The 26,008-nt window shown below is 45.5% G+C and overlaps 1 protein-coding gene across 4 annotated transcripts in view; it reads left to right on the top strand.

Annotated features, from left to right (window-relative positions):
- FYB1 (FYN binding protein 1) overlaps positions 1–26,008 on the top strand; it is a 602,843-nt gene that overhangs the window by 371,046 nt on the left and 205,789 nt on the right. For all 4 annotated transcript variants that reach the window (XM_069221341.1, XM_069221354.1, XM_069221340.1 and 1 more), the window contains exon 4: positions 23,028–23,071. In XM_069221341.1, the coding sequence (XP_069077442.1) occupies positions 23,028–23,071 (44 nt within the window). The remainder of the gene's footprint in view (positions 1–23,027; positions 23,072–26,008) is intronic.

The following is a 26,008-nucleotide window of genomic DNA, read 5'->3' as shown; positions in this document are numbered from 1 at the left end:
CAGCGTGGCTTTGTTGTAGACTGCCGCGCATCTCAAAAAGATTTCAGCATGGCTTTGTTGCAGGCTTCCGCTCACTTCAACAAGATTTCAGAGCGACTTTGTTGCAGCCTTCTGCTCATCTCAAAAGAGATTTCAGCGCGGCTTTTTTGCAGCCTCCGCTCATTTCAACAAGATTTCAGTGCAGCTTTGTTGTAGCATGTCACTCGCCCCATCGGGACTTTGGAGCGACTTCGTAGCCACGCGTTGTCCCACCTCACAAGGACTTTGGAGCAGCTTCATTGTGGGCCACTGCCCGTGTTGCCAAGTGACAGAGACGCACAATACGCGCTTGCCTTCTCCACCCGGTGTGATGTGCTCGGGCACAACCCTACTGTGTGTCCTCGCACTGACCCAACTCAGATCACCTTGCCCTCAACCCCAGGCTTCAGTGGTGTCAATATGGACCACGAAGGCCTCCGCTGCACTCTTTGCATTCCAAAGGTAATTCAACTTGAACTCTCTGCCTCTCTCGGTCCCAAACAGCCCTGATCAGTCTGCACTGCGCTTCTTGCAGGAGAACACCCATATTCTCAAACCTGCCATAAGGGCTCTGAAACAAGCCCCATACAAAGTGTGCTTAATGTGATAAATCTTAAAAGTGAATACTCATTGAATTTTTGTCGTTTTAGTCTATCCAGATAAATAACCTCTATTTTTTAATACACCTGAATGGAGTCTTTTTTGTGTTGTCTTTATTGTGCTTGTTGCATGTTTGTGTGTGTTGCACAAATACTTTACACATTGCCTACTAAGTTAAGCCTGCCTGCTTCGTGCCAAGCTACCAGAGGGTGACATAGGATAATTTAGGTTGTATATTTGATTTACCCTACCCTATTTGGGCAGGGTGCATACCTCTGCCAACTCAAGACCTCAAATTCTAACAAGGGGTTTTACATGTAAGTAATCCGTGGATGACATCTCAGAGCTCTTGTTCTGTGATGGGCACCTGGAGGTCCTCAAGAGCCACAGGATCCATAACAGGCAATGTAAGTCCCTTGCGGAATGCACTTACATGAGGTTCCCGGTCCAAGAATGGGGGATTGTACAGCAGTTTGTTATGTTCTGTGAATGTGTTCTGTTAATGTCTAACTGGCTAGTGATCAAGCAGGTCAGGGATTGACGAATTATGGTTTTCGGGGCAGCTGGTGTCACACTTTGCAGTAGCCAAGCCAGGAGCCTGCCAGGCGTATTGCCTTCTGTGTGCATCTTGTCTTGGTAGGCTCTGAAGTCAAGACACCTGAGTTTCTCCGTTAGGCAAGCATGTCGTTCTCTGGCCTCATGCATGGCCTGTTCTGTGGCAGGGGTTTTGCGAGATTCCATCGCCAGTGTACACACGGACTTCTCCATGTGGGATAGATCATTATGGAGATCTGTTCTCACTCCTACTTCTGTGTTGGTGCAATGACCGTGCAATACCACATTTTGGACTTCCCATTCTATGGGTCTCGTCGTGGCAGTGCCCCAGTTTTGCTCTATGTAGCGGGATCTCACTTCTCGGGTTGACTCTCGGAACCCAATATCCTCCAGCATAGCAGGTTGAAGACACCACGTGGGAAGAGGGTAGGGGGAGTAATCCCCACTCAAAATGTAGCTAGAGTGGGTTATGATCAGGAAAGGTTCTCCCGGATATTCCCCTCTGACTATTTGTGAGTGAATAGCCGGGTGGCATAGCATATAGTCCAGGCGCATGTACAAATCACGAGCAGGAGAATAATAAGAATAATTCCTCATTGTAGGGTGTAGGGTGCGACAACTGTCTAAGAGGGACCAGTGTATAAGCAATTGGGATAGGCCAGCTGCTGCTGCTATGGAGTGAGAATTTGGCAATGGAGGATGTGAGCAATCCAGGGTGGGGTTGAGGAGAAAGTGAAAGTCTCCACCCGCCACCCAGGGATGTGTGCCCATTTCGTAAGAGCTACTAAGAGGCAGGCCAGAACGTCCGGCTGTGCTATGTTTTGTGCATAGATGCTGCCTAAGAGGAGAGGGCGGGCGTCCATCTGCCCCACCAGGAATACATATCGTTCCTCAGGGTCGATCTCTGTGGCAAGGCAGACGAAGAGAACTGTGGGGCGAATCCATATGGTAGTGCTGCGAGCAAACTCCAAATATGTGGTGCAGTAACATTGTCAATCCCATCGCTTCTGTTGTAGGATGTGTTCCCCACCTTCAATTTGTGTTTTCTTAAGAAATGCAATCTGTGCACTACGCAGTTTAACATATTGCTGGACAAGGTGCAACTTACGCGCTGTCCCCAAGCACTGAACATTCCTGGTGATTATTTGTAGTCTAGTCATGTCCCCATGGTGGTAAGGGAGGCTTGCTCAGCCCAGGGCTTGAACATAATGTGCTCAGGCCTCAAAAAATCTACTCACCCACTCACCACGGTGAATCAGATTTTATTAGGTTGAGCTATTTTTTGCAACCTACTTGTCAATTCTGGCGAATGAACTTAAGCTGGAAGGAACAGGTGTTCTTTTCATTCAGAAAGTGAATGAGCAATTAAAACACCTTTAAATCTTGTTTTTATCTTGACACATTTGATGCCTGTTAAAGGACTGAATCAAATGTCAGTTTGTCTTTTTACTAATTGTTACTTATCTTATCTTGGAAAATGGGTTTTACTTTTCTTTCCCTTATTACAGTTAGAGGTTTTTGTCAAGTGAGCTGTCTGACAATCATTGTGAAAGAAAATGCTGTAAGATTTTAGGTTGGTTTTTGTAACACACAACATTTCAACAGCTTGTAAATGAATAGTACAAGTATTTCAAAATATATCAGGAATTACAAAAGAACATTTTTTTGTAATTCAAAAGTGTGATGTAAACAGAGATTTCAATAGGAGCAAAACAAATCAAACCATGTCAGTGGGAAATGTTGTGGCCGTTGTAACGGAAAATCTGCTGATTGCGAATATGTGTGCTACGACTTCATGCTTCATGTATATATTTATTAAAAGTGATTAAACATGATTTGAGAAACATTCCTGCCCTGATGACAATGCAGTTAATGAACAAAGAGGCATTCCAGCGGGCTTGTGTATACTATATGTGGCTAGATTTGTACTCTATATGGAGCAAATTTTTAGTCTATTAAATCAAACAAAATAGTTTTTTGTACAGCAGGCATGTTGAACCCACATATTTGAAGGTGCTCTCATATGTGATAAAGGCGGCTCAGTGAATTAAAATATTTGCCCAGGATCAGATAATTTGAAACCAGTTTATGGGTCAAGAGCATTATATTTAGGTTGAGTCACGAGACCTGCAGGCCTAGTAACATATTTATGATTTTTCAAGGCCTGGTGCTGTATGACCTGCTTAACTTGTAAACCAAAACCCTTAACTCCCCTCCCAGGATAGCTGTAAGAATGACGACCAGCCAAACATTGAGCTAACAGACTCATGATTTGGGAACTTCAATAGCTGAGCCTTGGCAAGGAATTCAGCCAAGGAGAATATCCGGGGGGGCAAGGTGACCTGAATTCCTGATCCAGTGTCAGGTCAATGGAAAGTGAGTGCCAGTGTTATGGGCCAGCAGACCCGTCATAGTGACCCATTGAGACTCTGAAATGTAGGATGAAGACACGTTAAATATTAGTCATTGTATGAGTGACCTGCAGGGGAGGGGCCTAGAAAATGTTTGCGGGGAAAGTCATGCTGTGGTGGCGTATTGTCCTCAGACAAGCATGTGCACTGTTTGCAGAGTGACAACAGGCAGGGCCACTGAAGAGGTGCTGTTCCTTGAGGTGGTGGAGGCAGTTTCTGATAGGGAATCATCTGCATTCTCTGGTGAGGGAAACTTCGCTCTGAGGACAGAGCAGTCACCGCTGACAGCGCCTGAATTTGTTTCTCACATGCCTGAGCCAGAGAGGGGGCTTCACCCATGCACGTCCTGCCAACCTCACTGTCTCGTTGTCGCATCCGTCGGCCTCATCCCTCAGTATTAGGGTGTTTTGTAAGTGTGTTCAGGGTCGAAGTCCTATAGCGGCGATGTTCCTCCCAAGTGTCTGCAGGTTCCGTGACAAAGTAGCTGGTTTGATTTGCCAACACTTTGAGCTTGGCCGGGAATGGTAAGGAGTAGGTAAGGCTCATCTGTCACAAACATTTCTTGACTCTCAGGAAGGAGGCTCTTCAATGTTGCAGCATTAGTGTATAAGTTGGGAATAAGTAAATCTGTGTATTGTCATAGTGTAGTGGTGCAGCAGTTCAGGCCACCTTCAGGATGAGTTACTTATCTCTGAAGTTCTTAAGGCGGTCCACAACCAGTCTGGGTGGTGATCCCAGTGGCGGTCTCTGTGCTGAGACTCGGTGGGCGCACTCCACTAGATAGTGGGTGGACAGCGTCACAGGGGCTATCACTTGTCCCAGCCATTTCTCAAAGAAGGTTACTGGGTTTGAGCCTTCTGCCCCCTCAGGAAAGCCAACGATTCAGAGGTTGTTGCTGTGAGACCTCTCTTCAGAGTCTTCCGCCCTGTTTTCCAATTCACAGATTTTGTTGGCTAGAGAGTGGACCACCTCCACAAGACCAGATACAGTAGGACGGATTTAGTCTAACATGCGTTCTGTTATGGAGACACGACCCCAAAGATTTTTGTAGTCAGCAAAGAGTAACCCCACCTCCACTGCTACATAAATCTGGCTGGGTGTCGGCTATGGCTGCCAGGATCTTATCCAGTTTATCATCTGCTGAGGCCGCAGCCGCATCTATTCCCACCATTCTCTGCTCTGGCTGGTCTGTAGACAGTGTCTGCAGGCATCCCGCTGATTGAGTCCTGCCTCCATCTCGTCACCCCATGTCCTGCAGGTGAGCTGCTTATAGTACACTGTGCGGTGCACCGGTCCCACAGGAGCCTCTGTGCTAAAGGGAGATGTTCGGCAGGGGGACCATGTTGCCATAGTGAACGCCGATAAGTGTTGTGGACCCACCAGTCCTCAAGCCCTTGTCAGAGGATCTTGTGGAAGAGCGGCACATACAATCCTAGCAGCGCAGGTCCAGGTCTGTGGCTCTGTAGTCAGATGGTGATCCTGGTCCAGACTAGTTGGCAAGAATGGGGCCCCTCGCATAATTTGGCACAAGTGTATGATGGAGGTGGCGGTTGTGGGTGTCTCAGAGAGAGGCTCCAGGCCAGAGAACCTATCGGTGCTTGGACCCACCTCACCTCTCACAGACATGGGCCAGACTTGGCTAGCAAGAGGGGCACAGGCAGCCAAGTCTTCCACCCCTATTCAGCAGAATATAGGGTATAGGAAAGCAAAAGATGGTGGTAACTGGTCACTGGTCATGATATGTGGTGCTTTCAGTGGCATCGGGAGTCATTGGGCAATCAGTAGACCAAGGACATACTCCTCCTTTCAAGGTTCATTACATATTCCCAATCTCTCCTGGTCAGGGGGGCCTCAGTGCGTAAAGAGGCAAGACGCAGAGAGGGGGGTTCAGGTCATGCTGTGCACTGTCACTTTCCTCACCAGTCCAAATTGAGCTCAAGCGCCAGTGGGTCTCCACCAGGGGTCCCCACCGCTGAGGAAAGCTGGAGTGTAACCCATCCCCCTGCAAAGTAAGCAGAGTTCTGGTATCTTGGAGTGTTATTTGGAGGGGGGGACCTTGGGCAGGATGCAGTTCAGGCCCACTCCTCTGACGTGACGGCAGGTGTACTCACTGTGGCCAGGTAGTGTATCGTGCACGCAGTGACTTGCTTGCAATAGCCGGGCAGTGTGTAGTGCCAAATATCAGGTCATTTTAAGTACCAATAATAGCATTCATGCCCCGTGACTGCAGGAAAGCACTATCTACATTTATAATCTGAGGCAGGGGAGGTGGCCCCCGGCAGCACGCCACTCTCATGAAAGGGGTCCCTTGTCTCAATTGCCAAAACCTCACAGGCAGGGCGCCCTCTGCCGCACCCACACTGCTCTGAGGGCTCAGTCAGCAATCTGCAGTTAGGCTGGCACAGCCCTTGCTGCAAAAGAAGAAATCCATTGAGCGCTGCCGTCAGTCAATGTATGCAATGGTGACAGAGGGCTCCGTGGGGGCTGTGCACCTCACTCCAGTAAGGCGTCTCGGTACCTTATGGGGTGCCGGCTGCAGTCAGGCCATCCGTTGCTCTGCTTGGGTGCCTTTCCTGACCCGCCACATGTCTTTCTGGCAATTGGCTGCACAAACATGCACGCTGGGTCCCAGGGCCAGGAAATGGCTTGTCAGGGTCTCGTGAGTGCTGCTCCCCCCAGGCCAACTCCAAATTGGCGAATCTGGCCAAAAACCAGGAGGATAGCAACAGATCGTTGGTCAGGTCCTGGAGCCGGTCTAAGGTGCGTCCACCATTTTGCAGTGGTCAGCCAGGCACCACAGGAAACTATATAGATAATGAATAGCACAAGCCCAGTAAAACTCAGATAATAAGCACATTTCCTGTTGTGGAGTCATAACGGGAAGTGACATATAACAGGCTCCTCTCTGAAGTAAAGTAGGTATACAGCATGGCAGAGAAGCCCAGCCTCACATTGTTAATGTAACATCCATGAAAGAAAAACTTGAAGTACCTTTTGGTAAACAGCCCATAGTAGATTAATAAGAACCTTTGATAGTGACAACAGTCTGGGCCCATTTTCTGGTTTCTCTTCTTTCGACAGGAATTTTTAAGAGTCTCGAGGGGTGAAGGGAAATTAGAATTTACACTTCCAATCAATTAACAGTGTAACCCCTTTGGTCACATATTAAATCTCAGAGACGGAGAGCAAAGTTTAAAGGTTTATTACAAATGTATGGTCAAACTTATGAAATTAGTTTCAGGAGCTTGGTATATAAGTACAGAATCACCAAAGGTGAAGTACAGTGTTGAATCAATTGTACAAGCATAAGGCACAGAAGAATCTCAGTTGCAGCAATACAGAAAACAGAAACAAAATTTGGTGGTCAGTATACAAGTCGCAAACCTCTTGTCTAATCATTTGAAAACTAATCTAATCTAAAAATCTTAGCTAAGCTATAGGGGGACTCCTAATTATCTTTCAGGAAATCTAGGAAATATTGGAAAATAGTCAGAAATTTTCAAGATAACAGAAACCTCAGTAGACGTTCTGATACAGTGGTGTGCTTAGCATAAAGCCACTCACTCAGATTTAAAAAAGAGTAGTTTGTACCCCTCTAATTCCCAAGGAAATGTGCTCTTACCAAAGGGCAGAATGGTCTGCTCCTGTGTAACTAAATGAACACCAGTAGCTTTCCATCTTCCATGCTCAATTGGAATTTGCAGCTCCCATCAGACTCTTATCCCGCGAAACAAGCATCAGGATGACCTTGGGTGGCTTCCACATCCTGGTGTACACAGGGGAGTCTTTTCTTCTTCAGTTCGTTAGCACTCCTTATCCTTGCCAGCATATCCTACCATTCCCCACTACTTCAAATATGCAACATGTCTTTCATTAACTGTAAACACGTGCAGATGCACCTCCAAATAGAGAATAATGCAACACGAGCAAAACTCCATGTTTAAGGTTAAGCATAAAAAACATTTCAGTCCTTCATTCAAGTCAACTTTGTATGATACTTCTATGCACATTTGAAATACATAGTTGTATGTGCATTTCCCTTCAAAGATGTAATATGATTTTGAATAAACTGTGGCAGCCCATCTCACGCTTCCTTATCTGTACTTAACAATGTGCTTCTCATTAAGATGACTGGTACCGTCACACCTGTAGGGGGAAGAAAAAAATAATGCACAAAGAAAGCAAGCTTCATGTCGAAATTAAACACAAGGAAATCGTGTAGGCCTTAACTCCAGCCTGAACAACAAAATAAAAGATGCATATTCCAGTTATACATTCACACACAAAATTCTCTTAAACACAGCAACTGAAGGATAGTTATAATGTATGTCATTTGCTGTGGTACTATATTACTAATACATTTGTTTAACATTGCATAAGTGCGGTATACAGATAACGTGTATATGTTATTCATAAATGCACTGTAATGTTCTGGTCTTTATTGCGCCACATTAACATTTTCACGTGATATATATAGTAATTTTGAGTGCTTCATTACCCTTCTACCAGTAAAGCAAAATGGCACAGCCAAGTTTTGCTCTTTCAACAGTCATTCCTAGACTTAAATGCATAGGTGCATGAGTAAAGTATATAAAACATGAAAGAATATCCTCACAATATCAGCAATAAAATAATCGATTCCTGATATTAGAATTTCATGAATATGAATTAGTTGAATTTTATTTTTGTTGGAGCTGTATAACATGGTGATAATATGATGTATTTGTTTATTCTTGAATATTTGACAGTGTCTATTAAATGACATTAAATTCTGTGGCACACATGAAAGAAATTCATATAATTATGATAATCAGATGATTGATATACTTATTAGGTGCCTCCAAAAATATTCTATTTGGTTTAATTTTACCAGTACACTCCAGAAAGGTGACTGGTAATGTACCTGGATACAAATTCTTGATTGACATTAATTTGTCATGTATTCTTTAATTTGGTGGATTTTTTGGGTACTTATGTTATAACAAGGGACCCCCTGAACTGGATGGCAGCTCCTGAGGCAGGGGGAATGAACACTACATTGAAAGGGAACCCCTGGCAACCTAACTTATTTTTACTTGCTCAATGCTGTACTAACAATGGCTCAGACAGTATACTTATTCTTTAAAGCATCATCTTTATTCTCTATTAAACCAAATAACATTACAACATTATGTCAGTCATATTGTTTCAGTATAGATATCTATTTAAACATTGAGTCAATAACTTTTAAAAACCATATACATCCTGCCACAACATTCACTCACACACATTCTCTTGCTATCATATAAATACCTTACTCTTACTTCTCATATACTCAAACATAATTTTCTGTGGCTTCAATTATGATTTCATTTCTTTCAATACTGTGGCTTCAATTATGATTTCATTTCTATACGCGTTTCAGCAAGTCTACGCCTTCTTCAGGAAAGCCACTCCAATAGTACATCCCATGAAATTAACCTACAATTAAATCAGATATCTTGCTGGGCCACAAAAGAACCATACACTTTACACTGTATCATAAGACACTGATTGAGAACCTCCACCTTGAAACAAGTTGTTAGAAAGCATGTTGCTTGTTACAGGACAAAGTTAAAGGCCACAGTGAAAAAGAAAAATGATTTTTCCCAAAAAATCGTACAAAAAAACATTTTTGGGTGCTCCCTTGAAGACTATAAAGAAGAAAGTACTTCACATGCTCATGCTTTTAGTAGATAGTGTGAATAATATCTCAAGACCTCATACAAGGTCTGCATACCCTGTTAACGAGGGACTTTAACTCTCATGCCACACGTTGTATGAAGCCTCTTAGAGCGCAATGTTGAAGATAAAAAGTTACTCTTGATTGTTTTTAGGACTAGGTAAATGACCAGGTGCTGTTAAGCGAGTGATACAAAAAGGGAGGTTGTAAAAAAGGTTAACTGGCAGTATCATTCCACAGATAAAGTAATTGAAATACTCAAGATGTAGCACATATTCGATGACTATGTACTTTGCTGATTAAGTCTTACATTGATTGTCAAAGTTACTAAGCCGGTGTTTAGGCAGAATCAGGGAGTGCGACTACTGGAAAACATGATGAAAAGTTTTGTAAAAGTGTGCAATACATATGACAACCATGTAATAATGCAACTGAAAAGTGGGACTGATTTTTTTTTAGAATATATTTTTATTAACATTTTGCTATTACAACGTTACATATTTATTCATTTCACATGCACTTTTATATCTGCTTCTTATTTTGTACTTTTTCGCTTATTGCTCAATCTTTATTAACAGTCGTTTTATTTCTCTTTATTCAACCAGTTACTCTTTTACTTATTCAATCACTTTTCTTTGTTACAGCTCTTTGTTCTGCATAAGCAATAGTCAAGCAACAGGTTTAAACCCCTTCTTCCTTGTAACTTGGAATAATGATATAGAGGGTTAGGTGCCACCCAATTGGGTGTGGGAGGAAGGAGGAAGAGGCGGGAATAAAAAAGAACAGGCCACACAGGGCCAACCATGCGGCTATGTGCAAATGATTTTTATAGTTGTTGAACTGAAGGTGCTATGTCAGATCCACTTTTTATTTTAATTTTAAGCAGGGGGTAATATCGACCCAGGGCGCAGGGACGCGCCGTGTAGGCGGAGGGGCACGCACACTGCCTATCATGTTCGATGGCGAGGTGGGGATCCACGGCCCAGCTGTCTTCAGGCCTCTACACTTAATGAAAGCCACGTGGGGGTCGGGTTTGTTCTGGGCGCCTATCTATGTGCTACAATCGCCTGGCTCCGACCTCGGCGTGGGTTGGGAATCGCTGGTTTCTCTTGCTGGGTTCACCAATCTCCTAGTTATACTCTCCCAATTCGTCACTAAGTTCTCCCACCCCGGAGCTATGGGAACCCGGCGGATACTCCTGGCTTCTTCTGCTTTTAGGACCTGTAATTCAGCTCTAGCCCACGTTAATGTATCATTCTCCCAGACAGTCAGTAAAGGACAACCCGCAGCTTTCCAGCCCCTCGAGATTAGTCTCTTATATAGTGCCAGGGTGAGGTCCAAAAAGCGCCCCTTCACTTTTCCACGGAGTGCCGTTGGTCCAAGGCCCAGCAAGCACATCTCGGGGCTGGGTCTTAACTCAACCTCAAGCAATTCAGTTAAGGTAGTCAACATTTCCTTCCAGCCAGTCTGGATCACCGGGCAAGTCCAAACCATGTGGTCGAAATTCGCCCCACCCCCCCCGCATCTCGGGCAGGTCGCTGGAGATCCACCGTATATACGGAACAGCCTGTGGGGTGTGAGGTATGTTCTATGCAGGTAATTATATTGAAGGTACCTTAAGCGTGTATTACGGGACACCATCCGGGGGTAAGCCAGTATCTTTTTCCACTCTGAGTCTGTGAGTTCTCGACCAACCGTGCCCTCCCAGCCTCCTCTCAGTGAACGTAGGGGGTCTAAAGCTGCCTCAACCTGGGACCGATATATCTTGGTGATGAGACGTGTTTCCTCACCTAATGTCATCAGTGAGTGCAAGACCCCGTGTGTGTCAGGTTCCGCATTTGCCGTGTCCCAGTGAGCCCTAAGGGTATGTACCAGTCTCCCGTACAGTAGAAACTGTCCACCGGGAACACCCTCTTCCATCAAGTCATCAAATCCCCTCAGGACTCCCTCTTTGAAAAGTCCTCCCACTACTTCTATTCCCGCTGCTAGCCAATGACTGAGTCCCATACTTCCCGGCCCCCTCCCCCTGGGTTCTATAGCAAGTACTGCCAGCGGCAGAGCTGGAGAATACGGGTGACCAACTCCTACTCTTTTCGTGCATCTTTTCCAACATCCTATTGCCACTTTTATCATTATGTTGTTCCCAGGGAGAGTTATCTTCCTGTTTGCCATGTTTGCCGCAATCCACGCCGTATCAATCACTCCCTGGGCCGTATATAAATCCAATTGGCCCCGACCCGTAAGCCACCCGGCTATCCACTGCAATTGGGATGCAAGGTAATATGCCTCAAAGTCAGGTGCCCCCAGGCCTCCCGCTTGGGGAGGCCTGCAGATGGTCACGAGAGTGGTACGTCTTCGCCCACTATCCCAAATTAGTTCTCTAAGCAATGTGTTCAGATCACGGAACCATGCCCGGGGTATTAGCAGCGGTAAATTGGCAAAGTAATAGAGCAGTCGGGGGAGCATGATCATTTTGGATAGCGCCACTCTAGCCATCACTGACAATTTTAAAGAGCGCCAGAATGTTACTGATGATCTCAGCGAACGAAGCACTCCACCTAGGTTACCCTCTCTTAGGTCAGCCATACCATGGTAGATCTGGATCCCCAAGTATCTAAATGTACGCGGAGCCCATTTCAGGTCCACCGGGCACGCTATGGGGCGACCATATCCAGACGTCAGGGGGAACACATATGTTTTATTACGGTTAAGTCTTAATCCTGATACTAAACCAAATTCCTCAAGTACGTTCAGGGCCCAGGGGAGTCCACTCGCCCCGTCTCTAAGGTATATCAAAATGTCGTCTGCATATAGCGAGATAATGTGATCCCCTGGTCCCCACCGAATCCCTCTGCCCGCTCCTTCACCTCGCACCCACGCCGCTAAGGGTTCCATCGCCAACGCGAACAACAATGGGGACAGGGGGCATCCCTGTCTAGTTCCCCGATGCACTGGGTAAGCAGCTGAGACCGTCCTACCCGTCTTGACCCTTGCCAATGGGGACGAATATAACAGGTCCACCCAGGCAACCCAGCCACCACCCAGGCCCATTTTTAACATTGTCGCCCTCAAGTAATCCCATCTGATCGAGTCGAAGGCCTTTTCAAAGTCCACAGCTAGCAAGGTCCCGGCTGGTGGCTTCGCCTCATCAGGCATATGCATTATAGAGAAAATCCGCCTAAGATTCAAGGAGGTGCTGCGACCAGGAATAAAACCATTCTGGTCAGGGTGCACCAGGGTCGGCATAAGGGGCAGTAACCGATTAGCTAGTATCTTACTCAAGATCTTAAAGTCGCTATTTAGCATTGATAGTGGTCTAAATTCTGTTACCGATGGATCACTAATGTTTGTTTTTGGGAGCGGCACAACCAATGCCTCACGGAGCGTGGAAGGGAGCACCCCATTCTTTACCGCCTCCATATACATTTCCTTCAGTCTGGGAGTTAATAAGGATTTATACTTTTTATAAAAATCCATCGGAAGACCATCTGTGCCCGGGGTCTTCCCAGGAGCCAGCTGCGTGATTGCTTCGTTTATCTCTTCTACAGTCACTGGACCCCCCAGGCCGGCCCCGTCCTCCGGGCTCAAAGCCGGCAGAGACATCCGAGTTAGGAAACCATCAAGGATCCCCACCTCCAAGTCTGTGGGCTTCCTATACAAGTACGTATAATAATCTTTGAATGCGTCGTTAATGGATTCTGGACTAATTCTGCGTGTCCCACCCCTGTCCAATACACTTGCAATAGGACCACTATCACCATTCGGGCGCACTAGCCACGCCAAAAGTCTACCGGATCTCCCCTCCTCTGATTGCATGGATACCAAGTATCTTTGCACACTGTGGCATCTAAGACGCTCTTCTATTCGGGAGTGCTCCCTACGCGCACTCTCGTACTCTTCATCCGCTTGTCTTGTGGGGCCCTGTCTCAACTCCCCCTCGTGGATGACCTTCTCCAGTGCGTTTAGTTCTCTCTCAAGTGTACGTTTTATCCCCACTGACTGTCCCAGACAATGACCCCGCGTCCCCACCTTGAGTGTCTCCCACTCTATGCCTCTGGAGGAAGTGGATCCCCGGTTATCCTCTATGTGTTCCTCTAAGTAGCTTTGTACCCCCTCCCTGTACGCTTGGTCCTCCAAGGCCGACGGAAGCATTCTCCATGCCGGTATAGGAGGTCTGTCCCGAGATACATTCAATGTCATCAATAGAGGATTATGATCAGATATTGTGCGGGCAAGGTACTCTGCGTGGGTCATATTTCGGGCCAGCCCTGCTGTGCAAACTATTCTGTCGATTCTAGTATGTACCTGGTGGAGGCCCGAGTAAAACGAATAATCCCTGGCAACAGGGTGTTGTAGCCTCCAAGCATCCACCAGTCCCCAGGCGTCCAGCCACTCTGCTAGTTTTTTTGCTGCTTTAATTGATGTTGCTCCCTGCAGTGGGGGGTTAGACCTATCTAGGTCGATATCAAGCACTGCGTTAAAGTCTCCTCCTATTAGTACTTCCCCCGTGCATTGACGAGTGAGATGCCCAGACAGGCCCGTCATGAATAATGCTTGTTCCTGGTTGGGGGCGTATATACAACTCAGGGTCAACTGGAGCCCCTGTAGTTTCCCTTCTAGAATGACAAATCTTCCCTCCCTGTCTATGTTGGAGGAATCTAGCACAAATGGAACTCCCGCTCTAATCCAAATTAGGGTTCCTCTTGCGTAAGCTGAATATTCTGTGGCAAATACCTGACCCCTCCATCTCCTCCGTAATTTCTCCCCCTCTCCGGGCGCGAGGTGAGTCTCCTGTAGCATAGCTATATGCACCCCTCTTCTTTTTAAAAAGGAAAGAATTCTATGTCGCTTACTCGGAGTGCCCATCCCCCTAACGTTCCAGGTCATAGTGTTGTAGCCCCCCATCGTATTCTTAGAACCCGTTGTACATGGAGTCTACGCGCCCCCGGCCCCGGCCAAGCCCCCCAGAAGCTTGCACCTTCATTATGATCAGCCCACATCGCACATATAGCCGGTATAACTAATAACAAAAAAACCCAACTCCCCTTCCCCAGGGCGCCTCCAAAACTGTAGGCTGCCCAGTAAGTCCTACAACACTGCAGATCACACAAACACATCAAGTCAATACTCGCCGGTCAGGGTTGACAGGCGAGAAACAGGTCCGGGGGGGCGGCCAGGTCCGGAGGGGCCACCGTACTTCTTATCTTGACTCGCCTTTCAGCGCCGGTGCAGGTTCTGTTTAGATCAGTTCATCAGCCGTTTGTGGGGTTACCTCCGGCGCACTAGTCGATCCCCCAGAGCCCTCGGGCGAGGACACCACTATGTCTTCTGATTCCTCTTCAGAGACCGCCGGCGGAGACGATTCCACTCCCATCTTGGCTGCCGCTTTTAGGGCTTCTCTCTTTCCAGTCTCCCTTTGTGCCTGCGTGGGTGCTAGCCGTCGGCCGCCCCCTGGCCTTCTCCCTCTCAGGGCCCGCCGGGACCCCCCCCCACCGCGGCCCCCCGGCGCAGGCCGCGCCGGGCCCGACCCCGAGCTCTCAAGCCACTCCCATGCCTCCTCCGGAGTCTGGAGGAAAGTGGTTTTCCCCTCCACAATCACTCGTAGTCTTGCTGGATAGAGCAATGAGTACTGTATCCCTTCTTCTCGTAAAGTTCTTTTAACGGCCAGGAAGGAGGCACGCTTGTTTTGGACCTCCAAGGTGAAGTCAGGGAACAGTGTTGCTTCGCCATTGGCCACTTTAAACGGACCCAATTCCCTGGCTTTCTGCAGGAGGATGTCTCTGTCACTATAGTGCAGGAGTTTAGCAATTACAGCCCGGGGCGGTCTGCCAGGGGCAAGCGGTCTAGCCGGCACCCGGTGTGCACGTTCCAATGAATAAAAGGGGGTCAGGCATCCTGGTGCCACAACCGTACTTAGCCATTTCTCCAGAAACTCCACCATGTTAGTCCCCTCGACCCCCTCAGGGAGACCCACCACGCGAATATTGTTTCTCCTGTTTCTGCCCTCTGCGTCCTCAGCTCGCCGTTCGAGCTTCGCCACTCTGTCTGCCAGAGAGGTCACCTCCGCTGATACTTCTGCTTGTTTTGGAACAACTTCCTCTAGTGTTGCTTCTGCCTCCTTTACTCTGTCGGCCAATTTGTGGTGGTCGGCTCTCAATAGCCCAACCTCTATCGCCACCTGATTAATGTCACGCTGTAGAGTGGATTTGGTGTCCTCAATGGCACCCAGTATCTTGTCCAGGGTGTCCTGAACCTTGGTTTGTGACTGGCTCTGTGTGGTCAGCTCGTTGTCCGCCATTGGTATCAGTGTCATGGGTTCCATGGCTTTGTTCTTGTGTCTGCCCTTGGAGGGCATTGGATATGCAGAGGAGGGCGTCTCAGCGAGGCCGGCGAGCTGCACAGGTAATTATGCTGCCTGCTGTTGGCCTGCTCGTTCACCCAATCTGTTGCCGTCAAGATCTCAGGTTCTGGTCGCTCTAGGAGGAGTCTCAGCCACCAAGCCAGTCATCTCCAGCTCGTTGGGCCACAGTAAGCAGGTGCGCCCAGGATCCTCGATGTCGCCGTGTAGCTCGCCTCCGCCGAGCGTCCCCACCAGCAGCGTAGTCGGTAACAAGGTGGTTTGGATCGGGTCGGGGGCGGCGCCTCCCCCAAGACCGCGCCGCCCTGCGCGGGAGGGGCAGCCGCGGCAGGCCCCCAAGGCCGCGCCGTCTCCAGTAGCCAGGAGGGACCCCAACAATGGTGCGCAGTCTAAAATTTCGGATGATAACAGCAATCAGCACGGGGCGGACCCTCGCCGCCACACCCCGCGACGGGCGATCAGCGTCCAACTTGAACCGTCCTAGGCACAGGGGGCCCCCCCGCCACCACACAGGGGCCACCCGGGCAACGGCAGTCGTACGGCCCCCAGGGGGCACAGGAGAAGCGGGCTCCCTATCAGTCCTCCTCGGGGTGCCTCTTGTCCCCTTGTCTCCTCACCGTCCGTGCCCCCGCAGCCGGGAAGCACCAGGCCACGTCTCCCGGGTGGGAGGCCAATTTCACTCCGTCCGGCGCCCCCACTCGGCACTCCGATCTGCCCCTCACACCTCGGGGCGGGCCCGCGCACAGCCTCCGCGCCCGGCACGGCACGCCGCACGTCCCAGGACCGCGGCCGCAGCCCGCCAGCAGGCCCCCGGGCACGATCCCCGCCGGGCCACACGAATCCGCAGGGGGCCACCCCCGGGGCAACGGCCCCTCGCCAGTGGCCCCACCCGCAATCGCCGCTCACCTCCTCCTTCGCTCCGAGCCAGCGGCACCTCAATTCAGCGCGGGGCGGCCCCGCCCGTCAGCTAGGCCGCAGCCACTCCGCAGCCCCGATCAGCCCCGGGAACCCAGGCGCTCACCCCGGGGGCCAAGCCGCGCCGCCACCGTCTCCCCACGTCTTCAGCAGTCGTTCCGCTCCACTTTGAGCGCGACACTGCCCGCCCCAGCGCGTCTAGGCATACGTTTGAAGTCGGCCCCTCCGGAGCCGAGCGGTTAAGCGTGCGCCATGCTCAGCTCCGTGGCCACGCCCCCACTGAAAAGTGGGACTGATATGCAATAATCTCAAGCACTGTCACCGTGTCCTAGATAAACCCAGCAACAGACAATCTTTAATGCACTATAACTGTATCAACTGGTTAAACAAGCAGTCGACAATTTAAAACCAAGAAAAGGAAAGCCTTAATCTCACTGAGTAAGAGTCCTTCATCAAAGCTTAGCGTGTTTTGAAAATGCCTTGCAATGCAAGCTTTTAATAACAAGAGTCCAGATAAATATTAAGAACCTGAAAAAGATATCTGTTACAATTAAGAGGGGAAAATGGGGCGGCCAATCAACTGTATATCTCTCCACCATAGAGAGCGTCTCTCTATAATCCTTACGTACTCACCGTTTACAGTTGTAATCCACTGCTCACTATACGCAGGCATGGGGCACACCTTTCATTCTTTCTCAAGATGCCATCTCTACTAAATATAGGTGTGCTAACGATTATAGGTACCTGGAAAGGTGGAGGCGGGGCTAACTCCAAAAAGGATCAGTTAGTGTAGCGGCCATTTTGGAATATCTGTTTCTACATCTTTCTCAAATAAAGACGTATCCCCAAGGGAGCAAGAAGGATTGGTCAGACTCTCAGTTTAGTTTTCATGTGGCCTGTCAGCTAGGGTCTCCTTTGGCTGGTGTTACAGAAGTGAGAAGATAGATCAGGGGGTTAGGAGTTTGAGGAGTTTTATCAAGACGCCATCTCTCCTAAATATAGGTGTGCTAACGATTATAGATACCTCGAAAGGTGGAGGTGGGGCTAACTCCGAAAAGGATCAGTTAGTGTAGCAGCCATATTGGAATATCTATTTCTACATCTCTCTCATATAAAGACATATCTCCAAGGGAGTAAGAAGGATTGGTCAGATTCTCAGTTTAGTTTTCATGTAGCCTGTCAGCTAGGGTATCCTTCGGCTGGTGTTACAGAAGTGAGAAGATAGATTAGGGGGTTAGAGTTTGAGGAATGTGGGGCTTCTGCCAAGTTATGACAAATGACCAATGCGTCAAACTTGTTTTTTTCCCACCCACTTTAGAGATTTGAGAAATGCTGGTTTCTACTAGCAAAGCCTCAAATGTCTCCATTATTGGAAACTGACCTAATTGAAGGTTCACCGTAGGGCCAATAGTTCACAATGACAATCTCCCCCCCCCCTATTTTAGATGGTGGGAGGCCATCACTGGATGTCCCCGCCGGAGGCAGTCATGCAAGACTTGGAGATTGTGGAACATCTGACAATAACCCCCAAGAGGCAGGGAGAAAATGTTTCATTTGTTTTTTTGGTTAATAAAAAAATGCTTTGGTTTTGTGAAAAGGGATAAAAATGCTATTAATTCTAAATGAAAAATGTTTAAGACATAAAAGTTCCAATATAATAAAAAAGGCAGCATGGGTCAGTCAACTTTTAAACAGGAAGACCAGTTTTCACCTGCCAATTACTGAACAATCCAATTCAGCTTCACTGAAAAGTTAGTTTCAAAATTCATGCTATCATATTTGGAAAAATTGACTTATACAAATAGAATTAGTCCTGTCGAATAAACTTGTTTCTTTGACCACCTACTTTAAAACACATAATTGAAACATTTAGCAGAACGACAAACCTATCCCCTCATGAGAAGTTGCTAAAATCTTACAGTTAATCATTAGGTGGGATTAAAGGATGAATACTCAAAATCAAATGGTCTAGTAATTAATATCGATAGACCAAAACTATGACATGTGGAAATAGAAATTAAACATTAAACATTTTCACCGAAGCCCTCTGATTCTGATGTCCAAACATTTTCATGTTTAACTTCTGGCATAATGTGTATTCTATGAAGGTAAATGATGAAGTTAAATGCTCCTCTGTGCATCTATATAGAATCCAGCATTTAAAATCTGAAGGGAGCAAAATCCGGAAACCGGTTGTTGGTCTGATTCTAGAAACTGAAAGCGAGTTGAGAACTTTATAAGGAGCTGTTTAAGCTAATTGTCATTTAATAATCCGATAAACAAATTATTGCTGAGTTGGTTTATGTTTATGATTTGTTTGGAAACTTGACCTCGAAGTTTAATCTTAAAAAATGAATAAAACATTTGTACAACTGGGCTTTTACGTCAGACCTTTTACTCTCCATGTCATTACTCACCACTATGCAGCATGCTCTTCATCTCCAGTTTCATTTAAAGTAGCATTTACCACCTGCTTTTGGAGAGTTAGAATTAACATTCAGTCAGGGGGATAACAATCAAATCTCAACACTTGTCAGACAATTCTGAAAGCTAAATGGATATGTGACCTGTGCAATTTAAACCATAACTGTTCTCAGGGCCAGATTTAGTGTTGGTGGCGCCCTGTGCAACAGTCTTTTTTTGGCACTCCCCATCCCATGACCACCTCCTCAGATCCCTCACTACGACCCGGCAAATGTGCCCCTCATCTCTCCACAGACCCCTTTTCACATACACTAATTTGTTTTAAAGCGCTTGTAAAGGCTGGCTTTACAAATCCACTCAGCTATCCACACAAAATATGATTCTGTTCTTTGCAGCAGGTATATTACCCTCTGAGCTACTTTATGGCAAGTCAAAGCTGCCGCTAGACAAACCTCCAATCTCTCCCTCTAGCAAGAACATTAATAACAAGAGGTATCTTGACAATTGAATTGCTTCCTGAAGACTGGACGCGGAAGAAACTTTTCAGCAGATGCTTTTAAATTGCAAGTTTTGTAAGTTATTGATAAACACAGCGCCCCCCTGAGGAGAGCACCCGGTGCGGCCACACACCCCTAAAGCCGGCCCTGACTGTCCTGTTAATATAAGCTTTATGCAGGACTGATCAGTCCCTCAAAACATTAAACGTGCATGTTCCAAATGAAGTAGAACAGATCTCAAAGCATGCAGCAACACCAATAGTAAGATTACCATGGAATCCCTTTCAGCTTGGAAGTCAAGTGTTCTAGGAGGAGATGCCACATTGTGAGTGAGTGAAGCCAAAACCAAATCCAAGACAACAACAATATGCACAGAGCATCTACCCACTACAAGCTGAATCAGAGTTTTTTATTACCAGTTTCCTCTGATAATAAGTCTTGGCATTAGCTACAATTTGAAGGAAACATCAATCCTTGAAAATGGAATGTTATGTTTATGATCGGATATGTGTACATATATGGTTTCCTTGATAATTTGGAACCTACTTTGGAAAAAATGAATTGGTAATTTTGAAGGTGTTCTACTGTGACCTGCAGTATGAGTTACAGCAGCAGTATGAGTTATTTGGTCAGCAATCTGTGTTCATACAATTTTCTGTGCCCTTCATTTGTAGGACCAATATGATTATCGTTTTATACATAATTTGATAATAAAAAGAATGAACTGAGATATATTAATTTAGAGCATTGTTGTTTCAGACAGCTTAGAATTCTGATACTATTTGTTATGAATTACGTTTTCTGGGAATCCTGATGGCTATAGGCTTGATTTAGTGATATCATGTTTATTTATTTTCAAAACATCCCACAGAAAACCACTTTTCTGATGCTGATCCAGTTCCTGTCCTTTTCTATTTCATTTTTCCCATATCTATGCTTTATTTACCTATTCATCTATCTATCCATCAATCTTTCACTTATGACTTCTACAGATCTTTGAGAGATGTTCTGGCATCTTTATGATCGGTCCTTATGTTACCTTACTTTACCTAACCTCACACAGACCACGGATGCGTGTCTAGTTATTACTTTTGTTAGTAAGTTTCTAAATGTTTCATATTGCATGGGTAAGAGATATGATACTGGATTATTGAGATTTAAATATCTACATACAAAAATATTGTGACCTTGTAGTTGACCATCAGAAATTTGTGAAGGTAAATAACATATAGGTGAGTATTGCTTTATTGTACTTAACTACACGTATATCTAAACTATATGTATATATATTCAAGGTAGGTAGACGTGGAAATAGGGATTGTAAATATATACTTACCAATTGATAGTAAACTTCACAATATTCCTGTTGTCCATATTATGATCACAATATTTGTATGTCCAAATTTTTTATTAATATTCTGACAAACAATCATTGAATGACTTCAGCGTCCTTGAAAATAAGTTGTTTACAAAAAAGGCAGCCAGCTCCTTCACCTTTGCTAATATCTTAATTTCAGAATTGGGTATTGTTGTCAATAAGGAAGTCATTGAAGATGGGGCTCAAAGAGCCTGAGAACCAGAAGGAGAATGTAGCTGGCATTGATTAAATATTGGATTTTAAAATGTTTTGTTAGCTGAGATACATTTAGAAAGATACCTAATCTTATGTTTGTCATAGAACATACTTCTTTTTTGGTAGTTAGGCTACACTTAGTCATTTTGGAGACACTGGTTTGCATGAAGTAGGGCGATGGTTTGTTCTGGATCTTAGTGGCTTCTTACAAATTATGAGGACTATGGGTATGAATGCTCTGGCAAACTCAAGTCCAGGAATGTTTTTACAAGCAGTAAGATGATGTTGGGGACCTGCCACGTAAGTTGGTGTTAAGTCATCATGATTGGTCATGGTTTGTCCTGTTAGCCCACCAATAGCCAGGTTGGGTTTCCAAGGATGAGAGATTAAAGGGTCTCAGTAGCCAACTCACTGCCTGAGGCGTAAAATCAACTGCAGGCGTTGTCTGCACTCCAGGGTTGAATGACATGCTACAAGTTTTTGCTGGTCTCTGCTTACCAGTTTCAGATGGCTAACTGGGGTTTTCAGGATGTCCATAGACCTTACATTATGATGGTTTCTTTGGGCATGGTGAACTGGTGGATAAATGAATTCTTGTAGTTTTGGTTGGCTTGCAGCACCAGCTTTCCTTTACTGTATCAGTTTCTGATGAGGAATTTATGATAACTTGGAGGAGATGTCACACTTCCTGTGATCCATGCAAGGGACAGTTGGATCCATGTGTATAGATGTATCTGATGAAATTCATTGTGAAAATGCTGAATTGTCTTATAGAGTCAACCCTGGGGAATATCAGTCAATACCCATTCCACAGAACGAAAGCACTGATAAATTCTCTTGTTCTAAGAATCAAGTCACTGAATCCCTATTTCTTCTATCATCAAGGCCAGGCCCACCTTCTACAAATTCCTCCCTTAAAGTATAATGACCTGCCCCAGGAAGGCAAATGTTGTTTATGACCTCTGGCAGTCAAGACATACTGTAAAAATGTAGATTTCAGTTACACCCTACTCACGTGTATGCCTGTCTGTTCTTGTACTACATATATAAAAATCAGTCTTTTGTATTCTTCTTAGTATCTTCACATGTCCTATATACAGAAACAGCATGCACAGCGCCCATCAAATATTCTAAAGCTCCGTTTTCTGTTAACCATCCACATGCTCAAGATGCTGGGGACCACTACTGTTCTTTTGTAAAACATTTCTCTTGGAACAGGTATGATGCAATAACTACTGCCCAAGCACTATTGTAATATAATTGATGCAGTGCTCATTTTTACAAATACAATGCCACAGCGGTATATGTGGTGGCTGTTTGTTTACCGTGCTAAGGCCCTCAGTACACGCACACCCTCAGAATTTACTGATACTGAGGTAACTCCTGGGGTGGGAGAAATCAAGCTCAGCGCAATTTGAATCCTGAGGGCCCAGTAAGAAGTGAAGGATTACCATGGGAATCAGTAATCCCTGGTCCAATTTAGACGGTAATTCCTAATTTTCCCAACATACTTCCACAAGGAGATTTCACCTGTTTTCAGAAGCTAAAACCTCCATGTGAAATTTAATAGATCTGCAGTGTTCTTTCAGATCTCGTGACTCCAAAGGTGCTGGTAACTACTGGTACCCACCCCAATGCTTGTAATGCGGGGCTGCGTCTTTTAGTAATATATACATTTTTCCCTGCCTATGAATATAAAATCCAGAGATATCCACATGATGATGCGTATCATTGAATAAAAACAATTCTATAACATTTGTAATTAATAGGGATATTTTTCCATGAGGTTTCAGTTACCTTAACACAGTACTAAAATTGCATTCCATGACACTGAACACCCCTCTCAGAGAATGCCCTTGTTAATTTTGTGGTATGCCTCTTTGCCTACCCATAGCAAGATACATGCTCATTAGAAGCTAGTGTTTAAGTTACATTATTATTGAATTGCTCACCAGTGTTTTACTTTTGTTTACAGAACAGTAGAGTCAGAAGAAAATTACGATGATGTTTCATTTGAAGGTAAGAATGTACGATATTAGCCATATACAATGTTTCTTAAAGAATAATCAGTTTATAGCAAATGTGGGTACGTTGTCCTTTAAAGTTCATGGTAAACACTAGCCTAAGATTATTTTGTTAATTAGGAGGTGTGTTGGGCTGAATCTTTCTATATAATCTAATATGCTGTGCATGTATAATGCTCATTAAAATACCTAGATTAAATAGTAGGACGCGCTGTTTGTGCTGCCTGGGGGCCTGGACTACAAGTCCCTGCATCGGCCCTGGTGAGAGGAGGGCTGCCATGTCACTGTCATGCACTATGGTGCGTTGATGCTGGCAGCTAAATTTAGTGCTGGCACAGGTGGAAACACATTTTAATAAATACGGTGCATCCCTGCATTTCAAAAGTGGCACAGCCCTGCAAATTTTTACGCTGTGCCACTTTTTTGTACATCTGGGCCTAAATTCGTCTGTGATTTCCCCGTTAATCCCAAACCTAATTCTTGCCTTGTTCCCTGTACACCAAGAAGCTATCATATGGACCAAAGAAGGATCCCTACATAAATTGATAAGCATTTTCCACAGCTTTCCCCGGTTGACACAGTCAAAAGCTGTGGACAATTTCATAAAGGCCAATTACAATGCAGACTTCTTGGCCACAGTGTACTTTCCAATTATTAAATTCAAGTTAAGACATTGAGCGGCCGTCCCCAGCCCGCTACAAAAGCCATATTGGCATTTATTCTACACTTCATTGGTGTTGGCACACTCTACTATTCTGTTATATAGTACCCTTCCCAGAATCTTAGCAGGGATATCTATCAGGGAAATTGGTCGGCAACACTTAGACTCTGCTCTATTGCAGAGTCTAAAAATCTCTTCTTAAAAATCTTCTTTAAAAATCTTAAAAATCAAGCTTCTTAAAAATCGGCACAAAAATGACCATGAACAGGGAATCACCTTGTCACTCATGCAGTTGTACACATTTGTTAACAATGAGGCCCACAGATCTGTGTTACACTTAATTACATCAATCGATACCCCATTTGGCCTAGGTGCCTTTCCTCATGCACTCTCTTGGATAGCCAGCGTCACTTCCTGCACAGAAAAAGTGGGAAAAAGAAGTGGGTCCCCTGCCCAAAAATATGGTGTGCTTACTGTAACATCTAAATAGATTTTTTTAAATGAGCCACCCACTCCTCTGCCCTTATGTGACATCTGGTTGGCACAACATTATGGTCCAGGAGTCGTAGCTGAGAAACAGCCCTCCAAAATGACTGCCATTCCCTGTACAAGCCGCCTCGGTTAGTGAATCCCACTGCTGAGAAATAGCTTCTTTCCTTCTCCTTGTAGTGACCGCTTTACAATATTTACACTTAGCGGCCACTGCAATACGATCATGAGTTTGGGTAGTTAAGACCTTGTGCAGATCGCGATTCACCCGAGAACCAACGTGATTGAACCAACGTGGGTACCCGGAGTCTGCTTTGATAGGTTTGGAAAGGGAGGATCTCATATTTTCACAAAGAGTGGCAAAGGTTTCACAACATTGTCCTTATCCACACTTACATGAAGACATTCCAAAACCATTTGTAAATTTTCAGCAAGAAGTCCTGTGACAAACTTAGATGGATTAGGTAATTTCCAACATAGCTTAAGCTTGTCAATTGATGAAAACACAGTCACAAGGCCTACGGCTTCTTGATAAAGTTCCCTATTAGAAACTTGCAAAATTATTACATTTGGTTATGATTCCTGTAATCAGTATCAACAACAGCACTGTATAGTAACAACCCCCTCAAATTTTAAGAAATAAAAATATAATTAGTGAATGAAGAGCTGTTTCTGGCTCTAAAAGTAGATAGCCCTGCCTATCGGCCCTAGCATCCTTCATAGCATTGCATAAGTCTGCAGAGGTGACAAAGGCCGGAAGTTCCTTACCATGATTAGTGTACCTACTGGGATCAACTGTTTCCCCCTCACCACCTGAATGTGGTAGACCAGCATTAAAATTGCCCCACAAGCAAAGATACAGTTGTTCTCCTTGCTGGGTTTTTTCTTCTACTGAAGTGGAAATATATGAAAAGGGGCCTGGGAATTTCCGGTTTGGCACATCCAGAAAATCATTGTTATTAAAGTTAATAAAAATTAAAGTCAAATTAACTCACAACTTGAAAGTAATGACTAGGTACATTTACTTCCTCTACATGGCACCCTACCAAAAGATTCACCTAAATTGATAGCCCACCTGAAGCCCTGCCAAATCGGAAGGAACTGCAGGGAGACTAAAACACACATTACAGTCAAAAATAATAAAATTAGTTTCCCAAGTTTCCTTGCAGAACGCAGCACAAATAGAAAAGACAAAAACGTGGAGGAATGAAAGTATTCTTCCTTGTTGTGCCATGACAACGCCACCCGTGGAGTGGCGTTAGTTTTTGTCGCTGCCACAGATTTATGATTTCTCGTAAATCTGGGGCAACGTCAAAAGCAGTAGGTGTTGCATGGAACACCCACAGCAACACCTGTTGCACACCCCTCTGCCGCAGAAAACTGTGTCGGAGGGGCCCATATTTACAAGGAGGCATTAAGCCACAAAAAGTGACTTAACACTTCCTTGTAAATATGGTGCTGTAAATAGCGCCACCCTAGTGTCACTAAAAGTGACGCCACGATGGATCTAGGGGCCTGTAAATCTGGCCTTAGTATTGCCCGGGTGGGGTGTACAGTAGGGGTGCGTCCTCACCCCGCTTCTTTTTATTCTATATATTAATGAATTAAGTGCAGAACTTAGTAAACGTACCCCTGGTGTGCCTAAGGTGAAGGGTGTTCCTCTCCCTATGTTGCTTTACGCAGATGATACAGTCTTAATTGCCTGCACTCTAGGGCCTTACGTCTTTTAAGCACCAGCACTTTATCTTACTTGGGCATTCCTTTTAGCTCATCTGGTTAATG

The sequence above is a fragment of the Pleurodeles waltl genome, chromosome 1_1 (assembly GCF_031143425.1).
Source record: "Pleurodeles waltl isolate 20211129_DDA chromosome 1_1, aPleWal1.hap1.20221129, whole genome shotgun sequence".
Lineage (NCBI taxonomy): Eukaryota > Metazoa > Chordata > Amphibia > Caudata > Salamandridae > Pleurodeles > Pleurodeles waltl.
Note: the sequence above shows the minus strand (reverse complement) of the source record. Positions and strands in the feature narration are given on the sequence as shown.